This window comes from Carcharhinus amblyrhynchos, chromosome 24 (genome assembly GCF_965287045.1).
Source record: "Carcharhinus amblyrhynchos chromosome 24, sCarAmb.v2.hapA, whole genome shotgun sequence".
NCBI classification, from domain to species: Eukaryota; Metazoa; Chordata; class Chondrichthyes; order Carcharhiniformes; family Carcharhinidae; genus Carcharhinus; species Carcharhinus amblyrhynchos.
The window spans coordinates 37,002,944-37,022,018 of record NC_137347.1 but is presented as its reverse complement, the minus strand read 5'-3'; the positions used below and the strand labels follow the sequence as shown (position 1 = coordinate 37,022,018).

The 19,075-nt window shown below is 42.7% G+C and overlaps 1 protein-coding gene across 1 annotated transcript in view; it reads left to right on the top strand.

The window, feature by feature from the left end:
* Positions 1-2,124: 2,124 nt before the first annotated feature.
* The window catches only part of themis2 (thymocyte selection associated family member 2), a 66,057-nt gene continuing 49,106 nt past the window's right edge, over positions 2,125-19,075 (top strand). Inside the window, exon 1 of the mRNA XM_080211354.1 lies at positions 2,125-2,333. Coding sequence (XP_080067480.1) covers positions 2,216-2,333 — 118 coding nt within the window. The 5' untranslated portion in view covers positions 2,125-2,215. The remainder of the gene's footprint in view (positions 2,334-19,075) is intronic.

Here is a 19,075-nt window from a genome sequence, read left to right as displayed (position 1 = left end):
GCACCTCTGACCCTACCAGAGTATTTCACTCCAGCGAGGTTTAAATTAGGTCCCCACTTTCAGGGAATTATCGGGGTGAAACCACTGGAGTGAAGACCGGGCATTTGAGGCCCCCCGAGGTGAGGGTGATGGGGGAGTGGTTCCCCCTGGGTAGGGGCACCTTGGCTGTTTCAGCCTCCAGCACTGCCTAAGGGGTAAAGTGCCAATAACATGGCACTGCCTACTGGGCCTCGGGCAATGCCAAGGGGGTGGGGTGTAATGGGTGCGAGGCCTGATTGAGGACTTAGGGGGCAGTCACTGGAGGTGGAGGGGTTCCGCTGCCACTCTGTATGAGGATCGATGGGGGCAGGAGGGAGGCTGGTGATCGGTGAGGGATGGTTGCAGGGATCAGCTGGGTAGGGGTCAACCTGTGGGGGGGGTCTGCCTGCAGAGGGGGGCAGTGAGGTAGGGATGGGGTGGCCTGCCGGGAAGGCGGGGGCCTGGATTTCGGGGTGGCCCAAGACGGGAGAGGGGCGGGAACGGTTGCGGAGACTGCGATCTGGCCGTGGGGGGAGGTTGGGGGTGCAGCATTACAGAATTCCAAGTTGGCCAGCGATTGAGCTGGGCAGCAAACTGGTGGCTGACAGTTCGGGGCCTCTGCACATGCATAGAGGCCCGCTGGTTTTAACCTCTCAGCGGGAATAGGCCCCACCCCCTGAAATTTAATGATGGCAGATGGAATTTAATCCAGATAAATGCAAAGTAATGCATTTTGGAAGAACTACTGTAGGGGGGAGTTATACAATAAATGGCAGAGCCATCAAGAGTATAGATACACTGAGGGACCCAGGTGTGCAAGTCCACAAATCCTTGAAGGTGGCAGCACAGGTGGAGAAGGTGGTGAAGAAGGCATATGGTATTCTTGCCTTTATAGGACGGAGTATAGAGTATAAAAGCTGGAGTCCGATGTTGCAGCTGTATAGAACGTTGGTTAGGCCACAGTTGGAGTACCGCGTCCAGTTCTGGTTGCCGCACTACCAGAAGGACATGGAGGCTTTAGAGAGAGTGCAGAGAAGGTTTATCAAGATGTTGCCTGGTATGGAGGGTCTTAGCTATGAGGAGAGATTGGGTAAACTGGGGTTGTTCGCCGTGGAAAGACGAAGAATGAGGGGAGACCTAATAGAGGTGTACAAAATTATGACGGGTATAGATAGGGTGAACAGTGGGAAGCTTTTTCCCAGATCACGAGGGGTCACGGGCTCAAGGTGAGAGGGGTGAGGTAAACTCAGATATCAGAGGGACGTTTTTTACACAGAGGGTGGTGAGGGCCTGGAATGCACTGCCAAGTAGGGTGGTGGAGGCAGACACACTGGCATTATTTAAGACTTACCTGGATAGTCACATGAGCAGACTGGGAAGGGAGGGATACAAACGAATGATCTGGTTGAACCAATGAGTGGCACAGGCTTGGAGGGCCGAAGGGCCTGTTTCCTGTGCTGTCCTGTTCTTTGTTCTTTGATATTCATGCTGGTGGCCTCTGCATTGCACAGAGTGTGGGAGATTCTAGTGTGAACTCCCACTGAAAAAAACAGCATGAAATACTCCAGTTTTTCCACAAATTTGATACTTAGGACCTTTCCATGGTCCATCCCTCACTTGTTCTGATTCTGGTGGCAGGCAGCCCAGTAAAATTCCGGCTATTGAATTTTCTGGGAGAATTGCCCCCATACTGCTGGTCGTGCACTCACGGCATGATTGGTTTGTAGCCTGGTGAGATTTCCTGAAAAGAGGTCTAACCAGCAGGCAAGACCCCTGGCAACAGAACAAGATTCCACCCATTAACTCAATTTCTCTCTGTCCACAGATATTGCCTAAGCTATGAATGTTTCTAACATTTGTTTTTATTTCAGATTTCCAATATCTGCAGTATTTGCATTTTTGGACTCAGTCATCCTCAATTATAATATTGCAAAGCACTAGCTTTGCAAATCATGTATGTCGAAACCAGTCTGATGTTAGTTCTCTTTTGAGTGTGTATTTTGGCTATTGGCACCTCGCCAGATTTATTGACAGCTCATGCAATGACTTAGGATGACCAGAATTCAAACCAGAAGTGTTTCTTTATCTTCTCTGAAGTTATAATTGCATCAACTAAGTTCCTGGCACACTGTCTTACTTACTTCTGAGGTGCATGGTTAAGTTGGTGAGGAGCTGGTGATGCAAGTGGCTTGTGGCAATGGCAGACTTTTACCATCCAGATTCACAGATCACCTCATTACAAGATTATATTTGTTCTTTGGATCCTTCCACACTTCCCAGGATTCTGGAGATCCATTCTGGAGTTTATTTCCAAGGTATGTGAAACAAGGAGCTTCCTCCTATTTTGTCTTTAAGATCCATTGGAATTGTGTTCAGTTTGACAATTTTTTGCCTATTAGACTTTTTTTTCATTATTGTCAATGGCTGTGTTCTGTTCACTTTTCAATGTCACTGTATATTCAAGGGTATAGCACTTCTCTGTTTCAATATGGACAGTGGTAATTTGTAAGATTTTTCTCGGTCATCTTCCACTAGAGAAGTTTCACAGGTGGTGTACAATGAGTGTAGTTGATGGTCATATTAAGAACATTCAACAGATTTTCCTTAAATGAATCGTTAGAGGCACGAAAATTAAGGTTTATGGAAATTTGTTCCAGTCCTTAACTGCTCTTGAGAAAAAGAAGTGAGCAAAGGAATCACATTGGGGTGTATACATTTGAAGCTGTTGGCTATGAACTCTTCAAGCTCAATAATTTTTGGGCTTGATGTATTGCTTAGAAATAGTTAATTGTTCATTCAAAATTTTATAGAGGCAGGTCAACCTATGGATCTTTCTTTGGTCCTGGAGATCATGCAAACCTAGCAACGTGATCAATTGACAGACACTACTATCCTAAAAGTAAAATAATTTGTCACAAGAAGGCTTACATTCACGCTGAAGTGAAGTTACTGTGAAAATCCCCTCATTGCCACATTCCGGCGCTTGTTCAGCTACAGTGAAGGAGAATTTAGCTTGGCTGATGCACCTAACCAACATATCTTTAGACTGTCAGAGGAAACTGGAGCACCCAGAGAAAACTCACACAGAGACGGTGAGAATGTGCAAAATCCACACAGACAGTGACCCAAACTGGTAATTGAACCCAGGTCTCTGGTGCTGTGAGGCAGCAGTGCTAACCACTGTGCCACCATGCTACCCACCTCCTCATATGACAGTCTGTCCTCATAAAACAGACCTGCCATCCCAGGAATCAGTCTGGTAAACCTTGGCTGTGCTCCCTCTATAGCAAGGACATCCTTCCTCAGACAAAAATACTAAAACTACATGCAATACTCCAAGGTGTGGTCTCACCAATGCCCTATATAATTGCAGCAAAACACTCCTATCCCTATACTCAAATCCTCTTGCAATGAAGGCCAACTTACCGTTTGCCTTCTTTATCACCTGCTGTACCTGCTTACTTTCAGTGACTGATGCACGAGGACACCCTGGTCTCGTTGAGTACTAACCGCTCTCAATTTACACCCATTCAAGTAATAATCTATTTTCCTATTATTGCTACCAAGGTAGATAACCTCACATTTACCCACATTATAGAGCATCTGCCATGCAGATACTCATACATTCAGCCTGTCCAAATCACACTGAAGCATCTCTGCGTCTTCCTCACAGCTCAACCTCCCACCCAACTTTGTATTATCTGCGAATTTGGAGATAACACATTCAATACCCTCTTCCAAATCATCAATATAATGGCATCCTAGCACAGATCCCTGAGAACCCCACTAGTGAATCATAGAATCCCTACAGCACAGAAGGAGGCCATTTGACCATTCAAGACTGTACTGACCACAATCCCAGCAGGCCCTATCCCAGTAACCCCCCACATTTACCCTGCTGATCCCCCTGATACTAGGTCAATTTTATCATGGCCAATCAACCTAAGAACATAAGAAATAGGAGCAGGAGTAGGCCATCTAGCCCTTTGAGCCTGCCCCGCCATTCAATAAGATCATGGCTGATCTGTCGTGGCTCAGTTCCACTTTCCCGCCCTCTCCCCATAACCCTTAATCCCCTCTCTTATCAAAAACCCATCAACCCGCGTCTTAAAAATATTTAGCGAGGTAGCCTCCGCCACTTCAACGGGCAGAGAATTCCAGAGATTCACCACCCTTTGAGTGAAGAAGTTCCTCCTCAACTCCGTTCTAAACCGTTTGGATTGTGGGAGGAAACTGGAGCACCCGGAGGAAATACACACAGACACAGAGAGAAAGTGCAAACTCCACACAGATAGTAACCAAATTGCATATAATTGTAACAAAACAAGCACCCAACGCTGAACTTTCTCAAGGAGGGTAATATTTTTTGCATTATATTAGTCCCAGGTGCAGTTTAACAAGTGTGTGGTAGGGTATTTCCTTTAGTGTATGTGAAAAATGGTGAAAGTTCTGTTCCACAAACCTTAGAATTTTGAATGCTTTGGAGACTGCATGTTCACTTTGTACATTCCACTTCAAATTATTTTGGATATGCACCCCTAAGTAACGGCATCATATGAAAAAGTGTGAGGAAGAGACTACACACCTCCAAATAAAACACATAAAAAGCTATAAATGTGAGGCAGGGTCAGGGACAAGCTTCTGAAAGATGAAAAATAGGTTAACGCTTTGAGAGGGCCCAAATTCAAGGACTCAATTTTCTCCTGTATTTTACTTCCTTTTTCTTTCATAATATACTGACTCTTGTTTTGCTGTGGCACAATCAGCAAGTCTGGGACCTCGCCCAATGGCTATTCTTAGTACCTTGGATAATAGAACACAGAAAAACTACAGCACAAACAGGCCTTCAGCCCACAAGTTGCGCCAAACATATCCCTACCTACTAGGCTTAGCTATAACCCTCAATCCTACTAAGTCCCATGTACTCATCCAGAAGTCTCTTAAAAGACCCTATCGAATCTGCCTCCACCACCACCGCCGGCAGCCGATTCCATGCACTCACCACCCTCTGAGTGAAAAACTTATCCCTGACATCTCCTCTGTACCTACTTCCCAGCACCCTAAATCTGTGTCCTCTCATGGCAGCCATTTCAGCCCTGGGAAAAAGCCTCTGAGAATTCACCCGATCAATACCTCTCAACATCTTATACACCGCTATCAGGTCACCTGTCATCCTTCGTCCTCAAAGGAGAAAAGACCGAACTCTCTCAACCTAACCTTATAAGACATGCTACCCAATCCAGGCAACATCCTTGTAAATCTCCTCTGCACCCTTTCAATGGCTTCCACATCCTTCCTGTAATGAGGCGACCAGAACTGAGCACAGTACTCCAAGTGGGGTCTGACCAGGGTCTGCATTATTTCCCAACTCCTAAACTCAATTCCTCAATTGATGAAGGCCAGTACACCATACGCCCTCTTAACCACATCCTCTACCTGCAAAGCCGATTTGAGAGTCCTATGAACCCGGAGTCCAAGATCCTTCTGATCTTCCACACTGCTAAGAGTCTTACCCCTAATATTATATTCCTTCATCCGATTTGACCTGCCAAAATGAACCACCACACACTTATCCGGGTTGAAGTCCATCTGCTACTTCTCCGCCCAGTCTTGCATCCTATTTATGTCTCACTGCAACAATAATAGATGGCATTTGTGCCAATCTTGAGCTTGAGTGAGGTCCTGATTCCACCTGATAGCTCCTCACATGCATTTTCCACAAATGATCAAACTACAGCTAAACAAAGCTCTGATTAGACCACACCAACAATACACTGGACACTACACATTAGGAAGAGAATATTGGCTTTAAGGAAGTGTAGAGCCTGATTTTACCATCGCGTTGAGCCCATTTTCGGGTGCGAAAACTTGGTAAAATCCAGAGTGAGGTGAGTAACATGATCCACGCCTGCCTATGTGCTGGCCTACTTTACCAAAAATGGCCGCGATTGGGACCATACCCGAAACGGGCGCGCTCACCATTTAAATGCATTTGCATGCATTTAAATTGATTTAGTGGGCTGCATGCCCAACTTTACCGACGCTACCCCCTTTACCACTGTGTTCACCCATCCAGAATTGGTGCGAAACAGACATGCTCCACAAAAGCCCCAAGAGATATTTAATTTCTTCTTGAAATCACACAATATTTTGGCTTCAAGTACTTTCTGTGGTAGTGAATTCCACACATTCAACACTCTCTGGTTGAAGACATTTCTCTTCACCTCAGTCGTAAAGGCTTTACTCCTTATTCTCAAATTATGACCCTTAGTTCTGGACTTCCTCACCATCGGGAACATTCTTTCTGAATCTACCATGTCTAATCCTGTTAGAATTTTATAAGTTTCTTTGAGATCCCCTCTCACTCTTCTAACTTTACTGACTTAATCCTAACTGACTTAATCTCTCCTCATATGACAGCCCTGCCATCTCAGAAATCAGCCTGGTAAACCTTCGCTGCACTCCCTCTATAGCAAGGACATCCTTCTTCAGATAAGGACACAAAAACTGCACACAGTCCTCCAGGTGTGACCCCACCAATCTCTGTACAATTGCAGTAAAATATCCCTATTCCTATACTCAAATCCTCTTGCTATGAAGGCCAACATACCATTTGCCTTCTTTACTGCCTGCTGTACTGCGCACTTACTTTCAGCAACTGATACACAAGGACACAAGGTTTTACTGAGTATCCATCTTTCCCAATTTACATCCATTCAAATAATAATCTGCTTTCCTATTATTGCTACCAAAATGGATCACCTTACATTTATCCACATTATACTGCCATGCATATGCCCACTCACTCAGCCTATCCAAATCACACTGAAGCATCTCTGCATCCTCCTCACAGGTCACTTTTCTATCCAACTTTGTATCATCTGCAAATTTGGAGATAATAGATTTAGTTCCCTCTTCCAAATCATTAACATATAATGTGAACAATTGGAGTCCTACACAACTCCCAGCAGTATCCCACTCGTCACTGCCTGCCAATTGGAAAAAGACCAATTTATGCCAAGAAGTCAAGTGAATAATATTCCAGTTTTGAGGATGAGTCCTCCATTTTAATGGATCCCAGTTTCAGTTTTCCAGTTGGAAATGTTAAAATGTCATAGTGCATGTTAGATAACGAGAGGCTATGGTTTGGGCGGCACAGTATCACAGTGGTCAGCACTGCTACCTCACAGCTCTAGGGTCCTGGGTTTGATTCCTGGCTTGGGTCACTGTCTGTACGGAGATTGCACGTTCTTCTTCATGTCTGTGTGTATTTCCTCCGGGTGCTCCGGTTTCCTCCCACAGTCCAAAAATGTATGGGTTAGGTTGATTGGCCATGCTAAAATTGCCCCGTAGTGTCCTGAGATGCGTAGGTTAGCGGGTAAATATGTAGGGATATGGGAGTAGGACCTGGGTGGGATTGTGGTCGATACAGACTTGATGGGCCAAATGGCCTCTTTCTGCACTGTAGGGTTTTTATGGGTCCCAATGTAATGCAACATTTGAACAGTCAATGAGACTTTGACGCATACTGTACATGCAAAAAAAAAGTCCATAGCAAAGACCCTTCAGTGTAGCAATTTATTTTACATATTTATGTGCATAACGTTCTATGTTCTAACAATGCAATCTAATCATAAGAAGTTGAAAATGATTTAATTCCTCAGAGATTTCATTGTATTCATTCTCTCTAAATTTATGACTCACCCTTGACAGAATGTGTGACACATTAATCAGAATGCAATTCTTGTCAGAATCAAAGGCCATTGACGAGAAATATTAACTGTTCCCTTCTCCACAGATGCTGCCTTACCTGCTGAGTATTTCCAGAATTTTCTGATTTTTAATACAGATTTCCAGGGTCTGCGGTATTTTGCTTTTGTCACATTTTCAATGTATTTTTAAAACTCCGTCCTGCCTCTTGTTTCTTTCTGTTTCTATAATCCAAGACTATAGAATACTGGATGTTAAAATAGCTGCTACGCTATCACACCATTCTTTGATCTGCATAGTCTCAAGATTTGAAACCTAATACTGAGAGTGTGAACATAGTCTTCTCTCAGTTTTGAATTCATATTGAATTAATGCAAAAGTCAACGGAATGTTGGACTACATTCAAAATAGTCAGAGGAAAATTATATAAACTGCATAGTATTTTGATTAGATCATATCCAATGCACACATTAGCAACTGAGTTACAAGCCTTGGAGGCAATGTGGCACAGTCACAAGGCTGACCCCATGTGTCAAACATTTGAGTTATGAGTCCTGCAACCCTTTAAAATCTCTGCACAATTTAACTTTAACTCTGGCTTTTTCTTTGGCTCTGCAATGGGCGGTTGAAGCTCAGCTATCTAGCCCATAAGCACTGCAAATCTCTTTCTGATCCTTTTTATCTCTATGCCTCTCTCTCCAATTATGGCGTTCTTTATCATTTACCTCTGTTGCCATGCTTTTGGTCAACTGTACTCATCTCTTTTTGCTTGGTTTGATGTCAAATGCATCTGAAAAAGGCTTTGGAACATTTTACTAAGATACAGGCACCAGAAAATTGGAAATTAATGTTGTTCATGATTGGAAAAACTTGGATTTACCTGCTTGGCTAGGGAATGTTGTTGTAGAGGTACATAAAATAGTTAATGGAATGAGAAAATGGAATATGATTTTAAGCAAAGTACAGAGTTTAGGACAAGATGACACACGTTCAAACTATTGAAGGGCAAAAATTTAGGAAATTATGTCAGCAAAGATGTCTAGATAAGACCAGTTGTGGCAAAACCCCAAGTATCTTTTAAGAAATGATTGGTTGAAGAAATAACGAGCTTTAAGATCTGGATGAAAATGAGCCTAATGTCCTTTTCAACAGTAACTATCCTCCAGCTATATGCCTCTGGCTGCACCTCTTCAATCTGTACTCTTCCACCATTTCCCCAGCCCCCCTCTCATGCTTCATTCGCCACCCGAGAAAGCTTTCAGAGATGTTTCTTTACAATTGAGAAATCTTTACCACTGATTTTCCCAGGAAATAAAGTGGAACAAAATTTCAAGTTAATTTCTTTAATGAGTAAAAAAGTCACCATTGTCCCAGATGACTATAGGCTGCTCACTCCTTTGAGGTGGAGAGCTGATTGGTGGTGATTTAGCCTGAGGATTATCACATTTCAGGTGAGAGGTGCGGCCTTCATGAATAATTTCAGCCAGTATGGGAATTCAAACCTACGCAGTTGGCATCACTCTGCAAGCAATGCTTGATTCCCCCCTTCCAATTCATAGAATCATAGAATCCCTGTAGTACAGAAGGAGGTCATTCAGCCCATCGAGCCTGCACCAACAACAATCCCAATCTGGCCCTATGCCCCATTTATCCCAATAATCCCCCTGAAACTAAAGGGCAATTTGACATGGGGAATCAACCTAACTCGCACATTTTTGGAGTCATAGTGTCATAGAGGTTTACAGCATGGAAACAGGTCCTTCTGTACAACTTGTCCATGCCACCTTTTTTTTAAACTCCTAAGCTAATCCCAATTGCCTGCATTTGACCCATATCTCTCTATACCCATTTTACCCATGTAACTGTCTAAATGTTTGTTAAAGGACAAAATTGTACCTGCCTTTACTATTACCTCTGGCACCTTGTTCCAGACACTCACCAACCTCTGTGTGAAAAAATTGCCCCTCTGGACACTTTTGTATCTCTCCCCTCTCACCTTAATCGTATGCCCTCTAGTTTTAGACTCCCTCTAGCTTTAGACTGTGGGAGGAAACCCATGCCGACACAGGGAGAATGTGCAAACTCCACACAGATGGTGACCCAAGCCGGGAATTGAACCCGGGTCCTTGACTCTTCCACCATGTCACCATGCAGGTTATTCTTTGAACTATCACTAATTTTCAAGAACAATATTGTGCTACGATGAAAAAAAGACCTCTGCCAGCATGTTCGATGGTGTGCATGTAGAAATATAACAGGAGGCCCAAAAATCAGTTTCACACCAGGGTGAATTTGCAGCAGGATTTTCCACTGGTGTCCAACATGACATCGGGAAAACTGCCAGAGGCCGCATGAAACTCATTTGTATCCCATTAATGGGATACAAAAAGCCCTGATGTCAAATTCCCCACTGTGCTGGCAGGGGTCAGGGGTGGACGTATAGATGGTCCTTCCTGATTTGATGCACTGGAGGAGACTCATCTTCTAGCCTCAGAATGTTCCTGGAGATCAATCTCTGTTCTCAAGAGAGCGATCAACATTCTCAGGAAGTCCATCTTCCAGCCTCAAAATGCTCCCTGAGGTCTACTTGCATTTTCAGGAGGTCTTTGTTCTTTCTTGAATAGTGGGTCAGTGATGTTTTGCACCTTTTCAATATGGCACCTGGACAGGACAACAGATCACATGCTGTCCAGGCCTGCCCCACCACTGAATACGGTGTGAAAAACCTGGGTGCATAATTAATTAGGTCAGGGCTAGAAGATTTCCCACTAGCCTTTGCAGCAGGAAACACTCCACGTTCCCTCTCCCGCCGTGGCACTTAATCCCCAGATGGAAGAATTCCACCAGTGAATTAATTGGATTCAAGTAGACCAAAGTGTCAGTGCTCCCAGGTAAGGGGCAAAGAATGACTGGTGACCATTAATGCTCAAATGTACTAGGAACAATAACTCTTCAATTACTTTAATAATATTTATTTGGGTTGGTTTCCACTCTCAAAGAGAGCAGATTCACAAGAAGCAAAAAGCATTTTGTGAGGATTACCATAAACAAATTATGCACAGACTGGACAGTGCAAACATCCAGTTTACCATGTGCAATGCACAGCTAGGACAGAAAGAAAATTATTTAGTACCCAACATATTTTTAACTTTGATGGCATTGATCATTCCATTTCATGAGTGTTCTTCCCAAAGGCAGGTCACTGATTCATTGTCTGCTGTGCTTTGTCATAAGCTATTTTTCCTGGCAGTTTATGTCATTGGTGATTTAACTTATTGCCTTCCAAACTCAAGGCAGGGCAAGGAGGTAGGTCCCAAGTCTACCTTAATCAAAACAGGAATCTAACCCAGCATCATTCTGAACCATACACAAGCCATCTAGCCAAATGAATTAATTGCCCTCTGCATTGATCATACAAACATACAAAAATGATGAACAAGATAATTTGGCCCACTAATGCCACCCTAGGAGATGCCTGAATCATCATGACTAGACACATCAGAACCCCCATCCGATCCAACAATAGGCATGAAATCTGAGGAACAAAAAAAGCAGGAGAAAAGCAGCAACAGTAACAACAACAACAACAAAACATTTGGCAAAGCTTCCAGGAACATTACAAAATAAAGTATGACACCAGGCCACTTATTAGGTCAGACGACAGAAAGTTGGTAGTTAGGTTTATATGACTTTCTTAAGGGAGGTGAAGAGGCAGAGAGGTCTAGGGAGGGATATCAAGGTTTGGACTTGGGCAACTGAAGGTGTGACAGCCAATAAGGGGGAAAGATCTGAAAAATTCTTTATTGATTCCCTCTGGCCAATGAAACCAGTCCATAGAACCAGGTATTCCTGTTGGCAATATATATAAATGAATTAGAGAAAAATGTAACTGGTTTGATTAGTAAGTTTGCGGATGACACAAAGGTTGCTAGATTTGTGGATAGCAATGAGGACATCAGAGGATACAGCAGGATATAGATTGGTTGGAGACTTGGGCGGAGAGATGGCAGATGGAGTTTAATCTGGACAAATGTGAGGTAATGCATTTTGGAAGGTCACTTCTGCACTGTATGGATTTCATGATTCCATTCCATGGTTCTAAATGCCTATTTAATGTCAAATGCTAAAATATGAAAAATAATAAATATTATACTGAGAAAAAAATTAAGTGAATGGTTAATATATCCAACATTTTTGCCCTACATCAGAAGAATATTATATTTGTTTGTGAGTGATTCAGTCAGCGTAGAAGCTCAGATCTATGTATGTGCAAAGGTTTCAGAATGTTATTAAAAGGGAGATTTATTATTTCTGAGGTATTGTGCACTGTAAGTCTACATTTTGAGCTTTATTTAAACATTGCTTTGTTAGAACAATTTATGGTAGTGAGAAATCTGAGTCGGAAATTGTAGACTCAAGTCCTTCACCCATATTTGATCATTCTTAATGCAGGCTGACTTTCAGAGTGGTTAGTACTGGTGGGATATGGCAATTTTAGAAGTGCTGGCACTTCTAAAGAATCCAAAGACACTGTTCGAAGAAGCGGAGACATGTTTCAATATGATTTTAGCCCACCTCATCTCTGTCACTTAACTGTCATTTACAAAAGTGATTAACTGGTCATTTCTCGTTGTCATTTTGGAATCTTGCTCTGTGCAAGCTGTCTTCTGCATTTGCCTTTATTATCCACAAGAACATAAATGCAGTAAAGGGTTCAAACTAGGAGCTATCTCCATGCTTGCTTCTACACATGGTTCTGTCCAACACCTGTCCAACCCCTAGGCACAGGTAATGTGTTCTCTTACATCACTGTGTGGACAGTTCTATACTAGTTCCCTATACGTTAACCCTATATGTTCCAGACCTTTATATTACAATAACAACAATGACTATTTCAAAAGTCATTCATTGGGTGGGAAAAATCTTAAAAATGTGAAATTTGCTCATGTTCATACACTAGTAGAGGCTAAAACATAAATAGATAATGGTTTAGGGAAGAACAATTCCTTTTTCGATTAAATTTCTTTTTAATATTCCATCATGATTTTGGCTACAATGCTGTATTAGGTGAAACATGAATATTAATTAAATATATTTTTGATGGATTAAGTGGTCGGTTTCTCTGCTGTAAGTACCATGCAATTGCAATTCAGCAGTTGTCAAAAAAGTTTGCACACCCCAGATTTTGTCAGGTCAAAGCCAAATAAATAATTTTTCAACAAAAGCAGTGAAATAGTATCCAGGATTTCCTCAAAATGCATTTGACCTCTGATTACACCTTTACACAAAGAATGGTAATCATATTTTACTGAGCAATGTGCATCCTCATTGGTTGATTATTTTCCCTTCTCCTTATGATGTCACTGAGCCAAATCCAACAGTGTTCACAATGCAAGCAGCATTCAACAGAACATGAGCCCAGGGTGATTCTCCCCCTTTGCCCAAAGAGCCATCATCATTTCCCTGGGCTGAGAGTAGCTAGCTCAGCACAGATGAGGCATTGAACCAGAAACTTTCAGGATGGAGTGCTCCTCTTCGCAATTAGGATTAATTGAATTAGGATGAGAGTTATTTACTCAGCTATTTACCATTTATATAGATGATCTGGAGGAGGGAACCGAGTGCAGGGTGTCGAAATTTGCTGATGACACCAAGATTGGGGGAACGGCAAATTGTGCGGAGGGTGTGGAGAGTCTGCAGAAGGATCTAGATAGGCTGGGCGAATGGGCCAGGAAATGGCAAATGGAATTTAATGTTGGCAAGTGTGAGGTGGTCCACTTTGGTAGGAAGAATGGTAGGAAGGACTATTACTTACGTGGCGAAAAACTGCAGCAGGCGACGGTGCAGAGGGACCTCGGGGTCCTTGTGCATGAATCGCAAAAACCCAGCTTGCAGGTGCAGCAGGTGGTCAGGAAGGCGAATGGGATGCTGGCCTTCATAGCGAGGGGGATTGAATATAAAAGTAGGGAGGTCTTGCTGCAGCTGTATAGGGCATTGGTGAGGCCGCAGCTGGAGTACTGTGTGCAGTTTTGGGCGCCGCACCTGCGCAAGGATATTTTGGCCCTGGAGGGAGTGCAGAGGAGGTTTACTAGGCTGATACCGGAGTTGAGGGGATTGAGCTATGAGGAGAGGTTGAATAAACTAGGCTTGTACTCGTTAGAGTTTAGAAGAATGAGGGGAGATCTCATTGAGACGTATAAGATGATGAATGGGATGGATAGGGTAGAGGTGGAGAGACTCTTCCCGCTCAAAAAAGACAGTAGGACTAGGGGGCACAGCCTCAAGATAAAGGGGAGGCGGTTTAGAACGGAGTTGAGGAGGAACTTCTTCACTCAAAGGGTGGTGAATCTCTGGAATTCTCTGCCCGTTGAAGTGGTGGAGGCTGCCTCGCTAAATATTTTTAAGAAGCGGGTTGATGGGTTCTTGATAAGAGAGGGGATTAAGGGTTATGGGGAGAGGGCGGGAAAGTGGAACTGAGCCACGACAGATCAGCCATGATCTTATTGAATGGCGGGGCAGGCTCGAAGGGCTAGATGGCCTACTCCTGCTCCTATTTCTTATGTTCTTATGTTCTTATTCCTGTGACATAAGTTTCAATCTGAACATTTACCCCTTCTAATCATATTATTTCCCCTAACATTGTGACAAGTACCCTAATGCATTATGTTATCATTACTTTCTCTGGTTTAACCCGAATTCTATGCTGAATCAAAAGATCACAGCAAGTCACATTTGGCATTAAACTTTTGGGCTAAGGAACAGGAAAAGTAACCCACAAGTTCCCCTTTCTAGAGAGAGGATCACAACAGAAACCATTCACTTCCTCTGAAGATGTTAAATATTAAATATATTACTACTCAGTCCAGAAATTGTACAAATATGGTCATGACAATTGAATGTATTATTGGCTGGTCAGCTTAGTAGGTTTCAGCTCACCAAGCACCAGCACATACTTTACAAAAGCAGTGTGCACGCCTTAAACAAAGTTTAAAATCAATCTACTTAAAATGAGTATTGCTGAAAAAAGAAAAATGCTGTTAAAGCTTTTCATCTCTCACTCATCAGGACAGATACAAAATAATGCCAATTGTAAAGGGAGCATCAATTTCGTACTGCATGAGAAAAGAATGCTGATTGATTGGCATTACCTGTACCAATCATTGTGTCTTTTTCAGCTGAGCAAAAGCTTGGGGGAAAGTATTCCCTGGTTCATTCCCCATGCCAATGCTTTGCCCAATCAGAATTGAACTGCCTGGTTTGAGCTTATACAAAGCTTGGTAATTAATTGTCCCCTTGTGCATTTCCCAAGGCAATATCTCTACCGATTAGGATCCACTTGCCAACCAATCAGTGCACTGTCTTCTGATGCAGCATAAATTATTGTTCCCTTTAAAATTGGTATCCTTACAAATCTATACTGATGAGTGCAAGATGAAAAACCTCAATAGCATGTCTCTTTTTTCAGCAATACTTGATTGTATTGTATTACCAAATGACTATTTCTATTTAAAATGTCATATCAATGATTTTGCTTGTTTGTTGTCCTTTTCTCAACCACTTTCACTTCTGTCCTGGTTTTAAAGATTTGTGTTTTTTGCCTAATCTAACCTCAACAATCCAGTTTATTGTTTTTACATATTTACTTTAGAAATTAGAACATTGAACTTTTCACTTACCTTCTCCTTCCTCATTCTCACGTCATTTTTGAAATTGACCTAACTTCAAAAAAAAATTCATGTGCAGAAACCTACCAGAACTGTCTAGGCTACAAACAAAGCAAATGTGCACCTTAGCAACTCTCTACAAAGAGCCTGCTCAGATGGATAAATCTCCTCCACATCTAAAACAAAGGCGAAGTCCCATTATGCTACCAACATATTTTGCAGAATTTAAACACTCCCTGATATCATTTGATTAACCAAGCAACAGATGTATGCAGTGAGAATGGATAATTTGCAGTTCGCACAACTCAATGTTCCATGCTTTATTGCACATTTGGTAGATTTTCAAGGGATATTGTGAAATAGCTTCAGTGAAAGGCTCTTGAAGTGGATAAAAATAATGGTTACAGGGAGCTGTAAATCGTTTAACTAGGGCTGTAAATAGGTCTTTAAACTAAATAGTGGGGGGGAGCGTTCAGTTATATGGAGAATTAGAAAACCAAAGTTAAAGGAGAGGATAAAAGTGTTGGTTAATGGAGCTGAGGGCTCAGGAGAGGTCAGTAAAATTTCCAGACCATATAATAGAATAGGGAGTATAAAAGTTAGCAAGAACCTAACCTCAAGCAGAGCAAAAAAGGTGACAAGTATGAAAAGGGAGGTGGTCAATGCAGGGCTGAGAGTGTTGTACCTAAATGCACGCAGTATATGGAACAATGTAAATTAGCTTGTTGCGAATATTGAAATTGGTTGGTATGATGTGGTGGACATCACAGAGACGTGGCTGCAAAGGGATCAGGGCTGGGACCTAAATATCCAAGGACGTGTGTCCGATCGGAAGGACAGACAGATGGGTAAAGGGGGCAGGGTTGCACTGTTAGTAAGGAATGAAGTTAAATCGATAGCGAGAAGTGATATAGGATCAGAAGGCATAGAATCTCTGCGGGTAGAGTTGGGTAATCACAAAGATAAAAAGACCCTGATGGGAATTGTGTACTGGCCCCCTACCAGTAGTCAGGATGTGGGGCAGGAAATAGATCAGGATGTAGAAAAGATATATAAAAAAGGCAATATTACAATAATCATGGGAGACTTCAATATACAGGTGGACTGGGAAAATCAGGTAGGTAGTGGATCCCAAGAAAAGGAATTGGTGGAATGTTTAAGAGAGATGGTTTTTTGGAGCAGCTTGTGACAGAACCTATTGGGGAACAGGCAATTTTGGATTTGGTGATATGTAATGAGGCAGATTGGATTAGGGAACTTAAGGTGAAGGAACCCTCAGGGAACGGTGACCACAGTATGATAGAATTTACCTTGCTATTTGAGTGGGAGAAGCTAGAATCAGATGTAACGGTATTACAATTAAATAAAGGTAACTACAAAGACACGAGGGAGGAGCTGGCCAAAGTTGATTGGAAAGGGAATCTAGCAAGGAAGACTGTGGAACAGCAATGGCAGAAGTTTTTGAGAATTATTCAGGAGGCACAACAGAAATTCATCCCAAGGAGGAGGAAACATGCTAAGGGGAGGACAAGGCATCCATGGCTGATGAAGGAAGTCAAGGACATCATAAAAGCAAAGAAGAAGCATACAAAGTGGCAAGGATTAATGGGAAGTCAGAGAATTGGGAAGCCTTTAAAAGCAAGTAGAGGACAATTAAAAAAGCAACAAGGGGGAGAAGATGAAATGAGTGTAAGCTAGCTAGTATTATAAAAGAAGATAGGAAGAGTTTTTTCAATATATAAAAGGTAAGAGTGAGGCAAAAATAGCCATTGGGCCACTGGAACTTGAGGCTGGAAAAGTAATAATAGGAAACAAAGCAATCTCAGAGGAACTGAACAGTTAGTTTGCATCAGTCTTCACAATGGAAGACACCAGTGGGATGCCAGAGCTCCAGGAGAGTCGGGGGCACAGGTGAGTGTAGCGGCTGTCACTAAGGTGAAGGTTCTGGGGAAACTGAAAGGTCTGAAGGTGGATAGATCACCTGGACTCGGTGGACTACACCCCAGGGTTCTAAAAGAGATAATTGAGGAAATTGTGGAGGCATTGGTGGTGATCTTTCAGGAATCACCGGAAGCAGGGAGGGTTCCAGATGATTGGAAAGTAGCGAATGTAACACCACTATTTAACAAGGGTGCGAGGCAGCAGATGGGAAATTATAGGCTAGTTAGCCTGACTTCGGTCATTGGCAAGATTTTAGAGTCCATAATTAAAGATGAGATCTCGGAGTACTTGGAAGTGCATGATAAAGTAGAACTGAGTCAGCACAGCTTTGTCAAGGGGAGGTCATATCTGACAAATCTTTTAGATTTCTTTGAGGAGGTAACAAGGAAGTTACATAAAGGAGAACCAATGGACGTGGTTTATTTAGATTTCCAGAAGACCTTTGACAAAGTGCCGCATAGGAGAGTGTTAAGTAAGTGAAGAGCCCATGGTGTTAAGGGTAAGATCCTGGCATGGATAGAGGATTGGCTGAGTGGCAGAAGGCAGAGAATGGCGATAAAGAGATTTTCCTCATGGTGCCAGCCAGTGGCTAATGATGTGCCTCAGGGGTTAGTGCTGGGACGACAACTTTTCACAATATATATCAACGATTTGGAGGAAGGAACTGAAGGCACTGTTGCTAAGTTTGCAGATGATACAAAGATATGTAGAGGGACAGGTAGTATTGAGGAAGCACGGGGGCTGCAGAAGGACTTGGACAGGTTAGGAGAGTGGGCAAAAAAGTGGCAGATGGAATACAATGTGGGAAGGTGTGGGTTATGCACTTTGGAAGGAGAAATGGAGGCATAGACTATTTTCTAAATGGGAAAATGCTTAGGAAATCAGAAACACAAAGGGACTTTGGAGTTATTATTCAAGACTCTCTTAAGGTTAACATGGAGGTTCAGTCGGCAGTTAGGAAGGCAAATACAATGTTAGCATTCATGTCAAGAGAGCTAGAATACAAGAGCAGGGATGTACTTCTGAGGCTATATAAGACTCTGGTCAAACCCCATTTGGAGTATTGTGAGCAGTTTTGGGCCTCATATCTGAGGAAGGATGTGCTGGCCTTGGAAAGGGTCCAGAGGAGGTTCACAAGAATGATCACTGGAATGAAGAACTAGGAACAGTTGAAGACTCTGGCTCTGTACTCGTCGGAGTTTGGAAGAATGAGGGGAGATCTTATTGAAACTTACAAGATACTGCAAGGCCTGGATAGAGTGGTTGTGCAGAGGATGTTTTCACTAGTCGGGAAACTAGAATCAAGGGCACAAGCTCAGGCTAAAGGGACGATCCTTTAAAACAGAGATGAGGAAGAATTTCTTCAGCCAAAGAGTGGTGAGTCTGTGGAACTCTGCCACAGAAGGCAGTGGAGGCCAGGTCATTAAGTGTCTTTAAGACAGTGATAGACAGGTTCTTGATTAATAAGGGGTTCAGGGATTATGGGGAAAAGGCAGGAGAATGGTGATGAGAAAAAGATCGCCATGATTGAATGGCGGAGCAGATTAGATGGGCTGACTGGCCTAATTCTGCTCCTTGTCTTATGGTCTTATGGTTAAAAAAGAACAGTTTAAATTAAATTTAAATTAAATTAAAACTTTTAACGCAATGGTTCTCAAACTCATTTGGTTTTAGCAATCTAGCAATCACAGGCCCTCCCATCCCACACTAAATTTGGCAGGTGAATGGTGTGATGCTGTTAT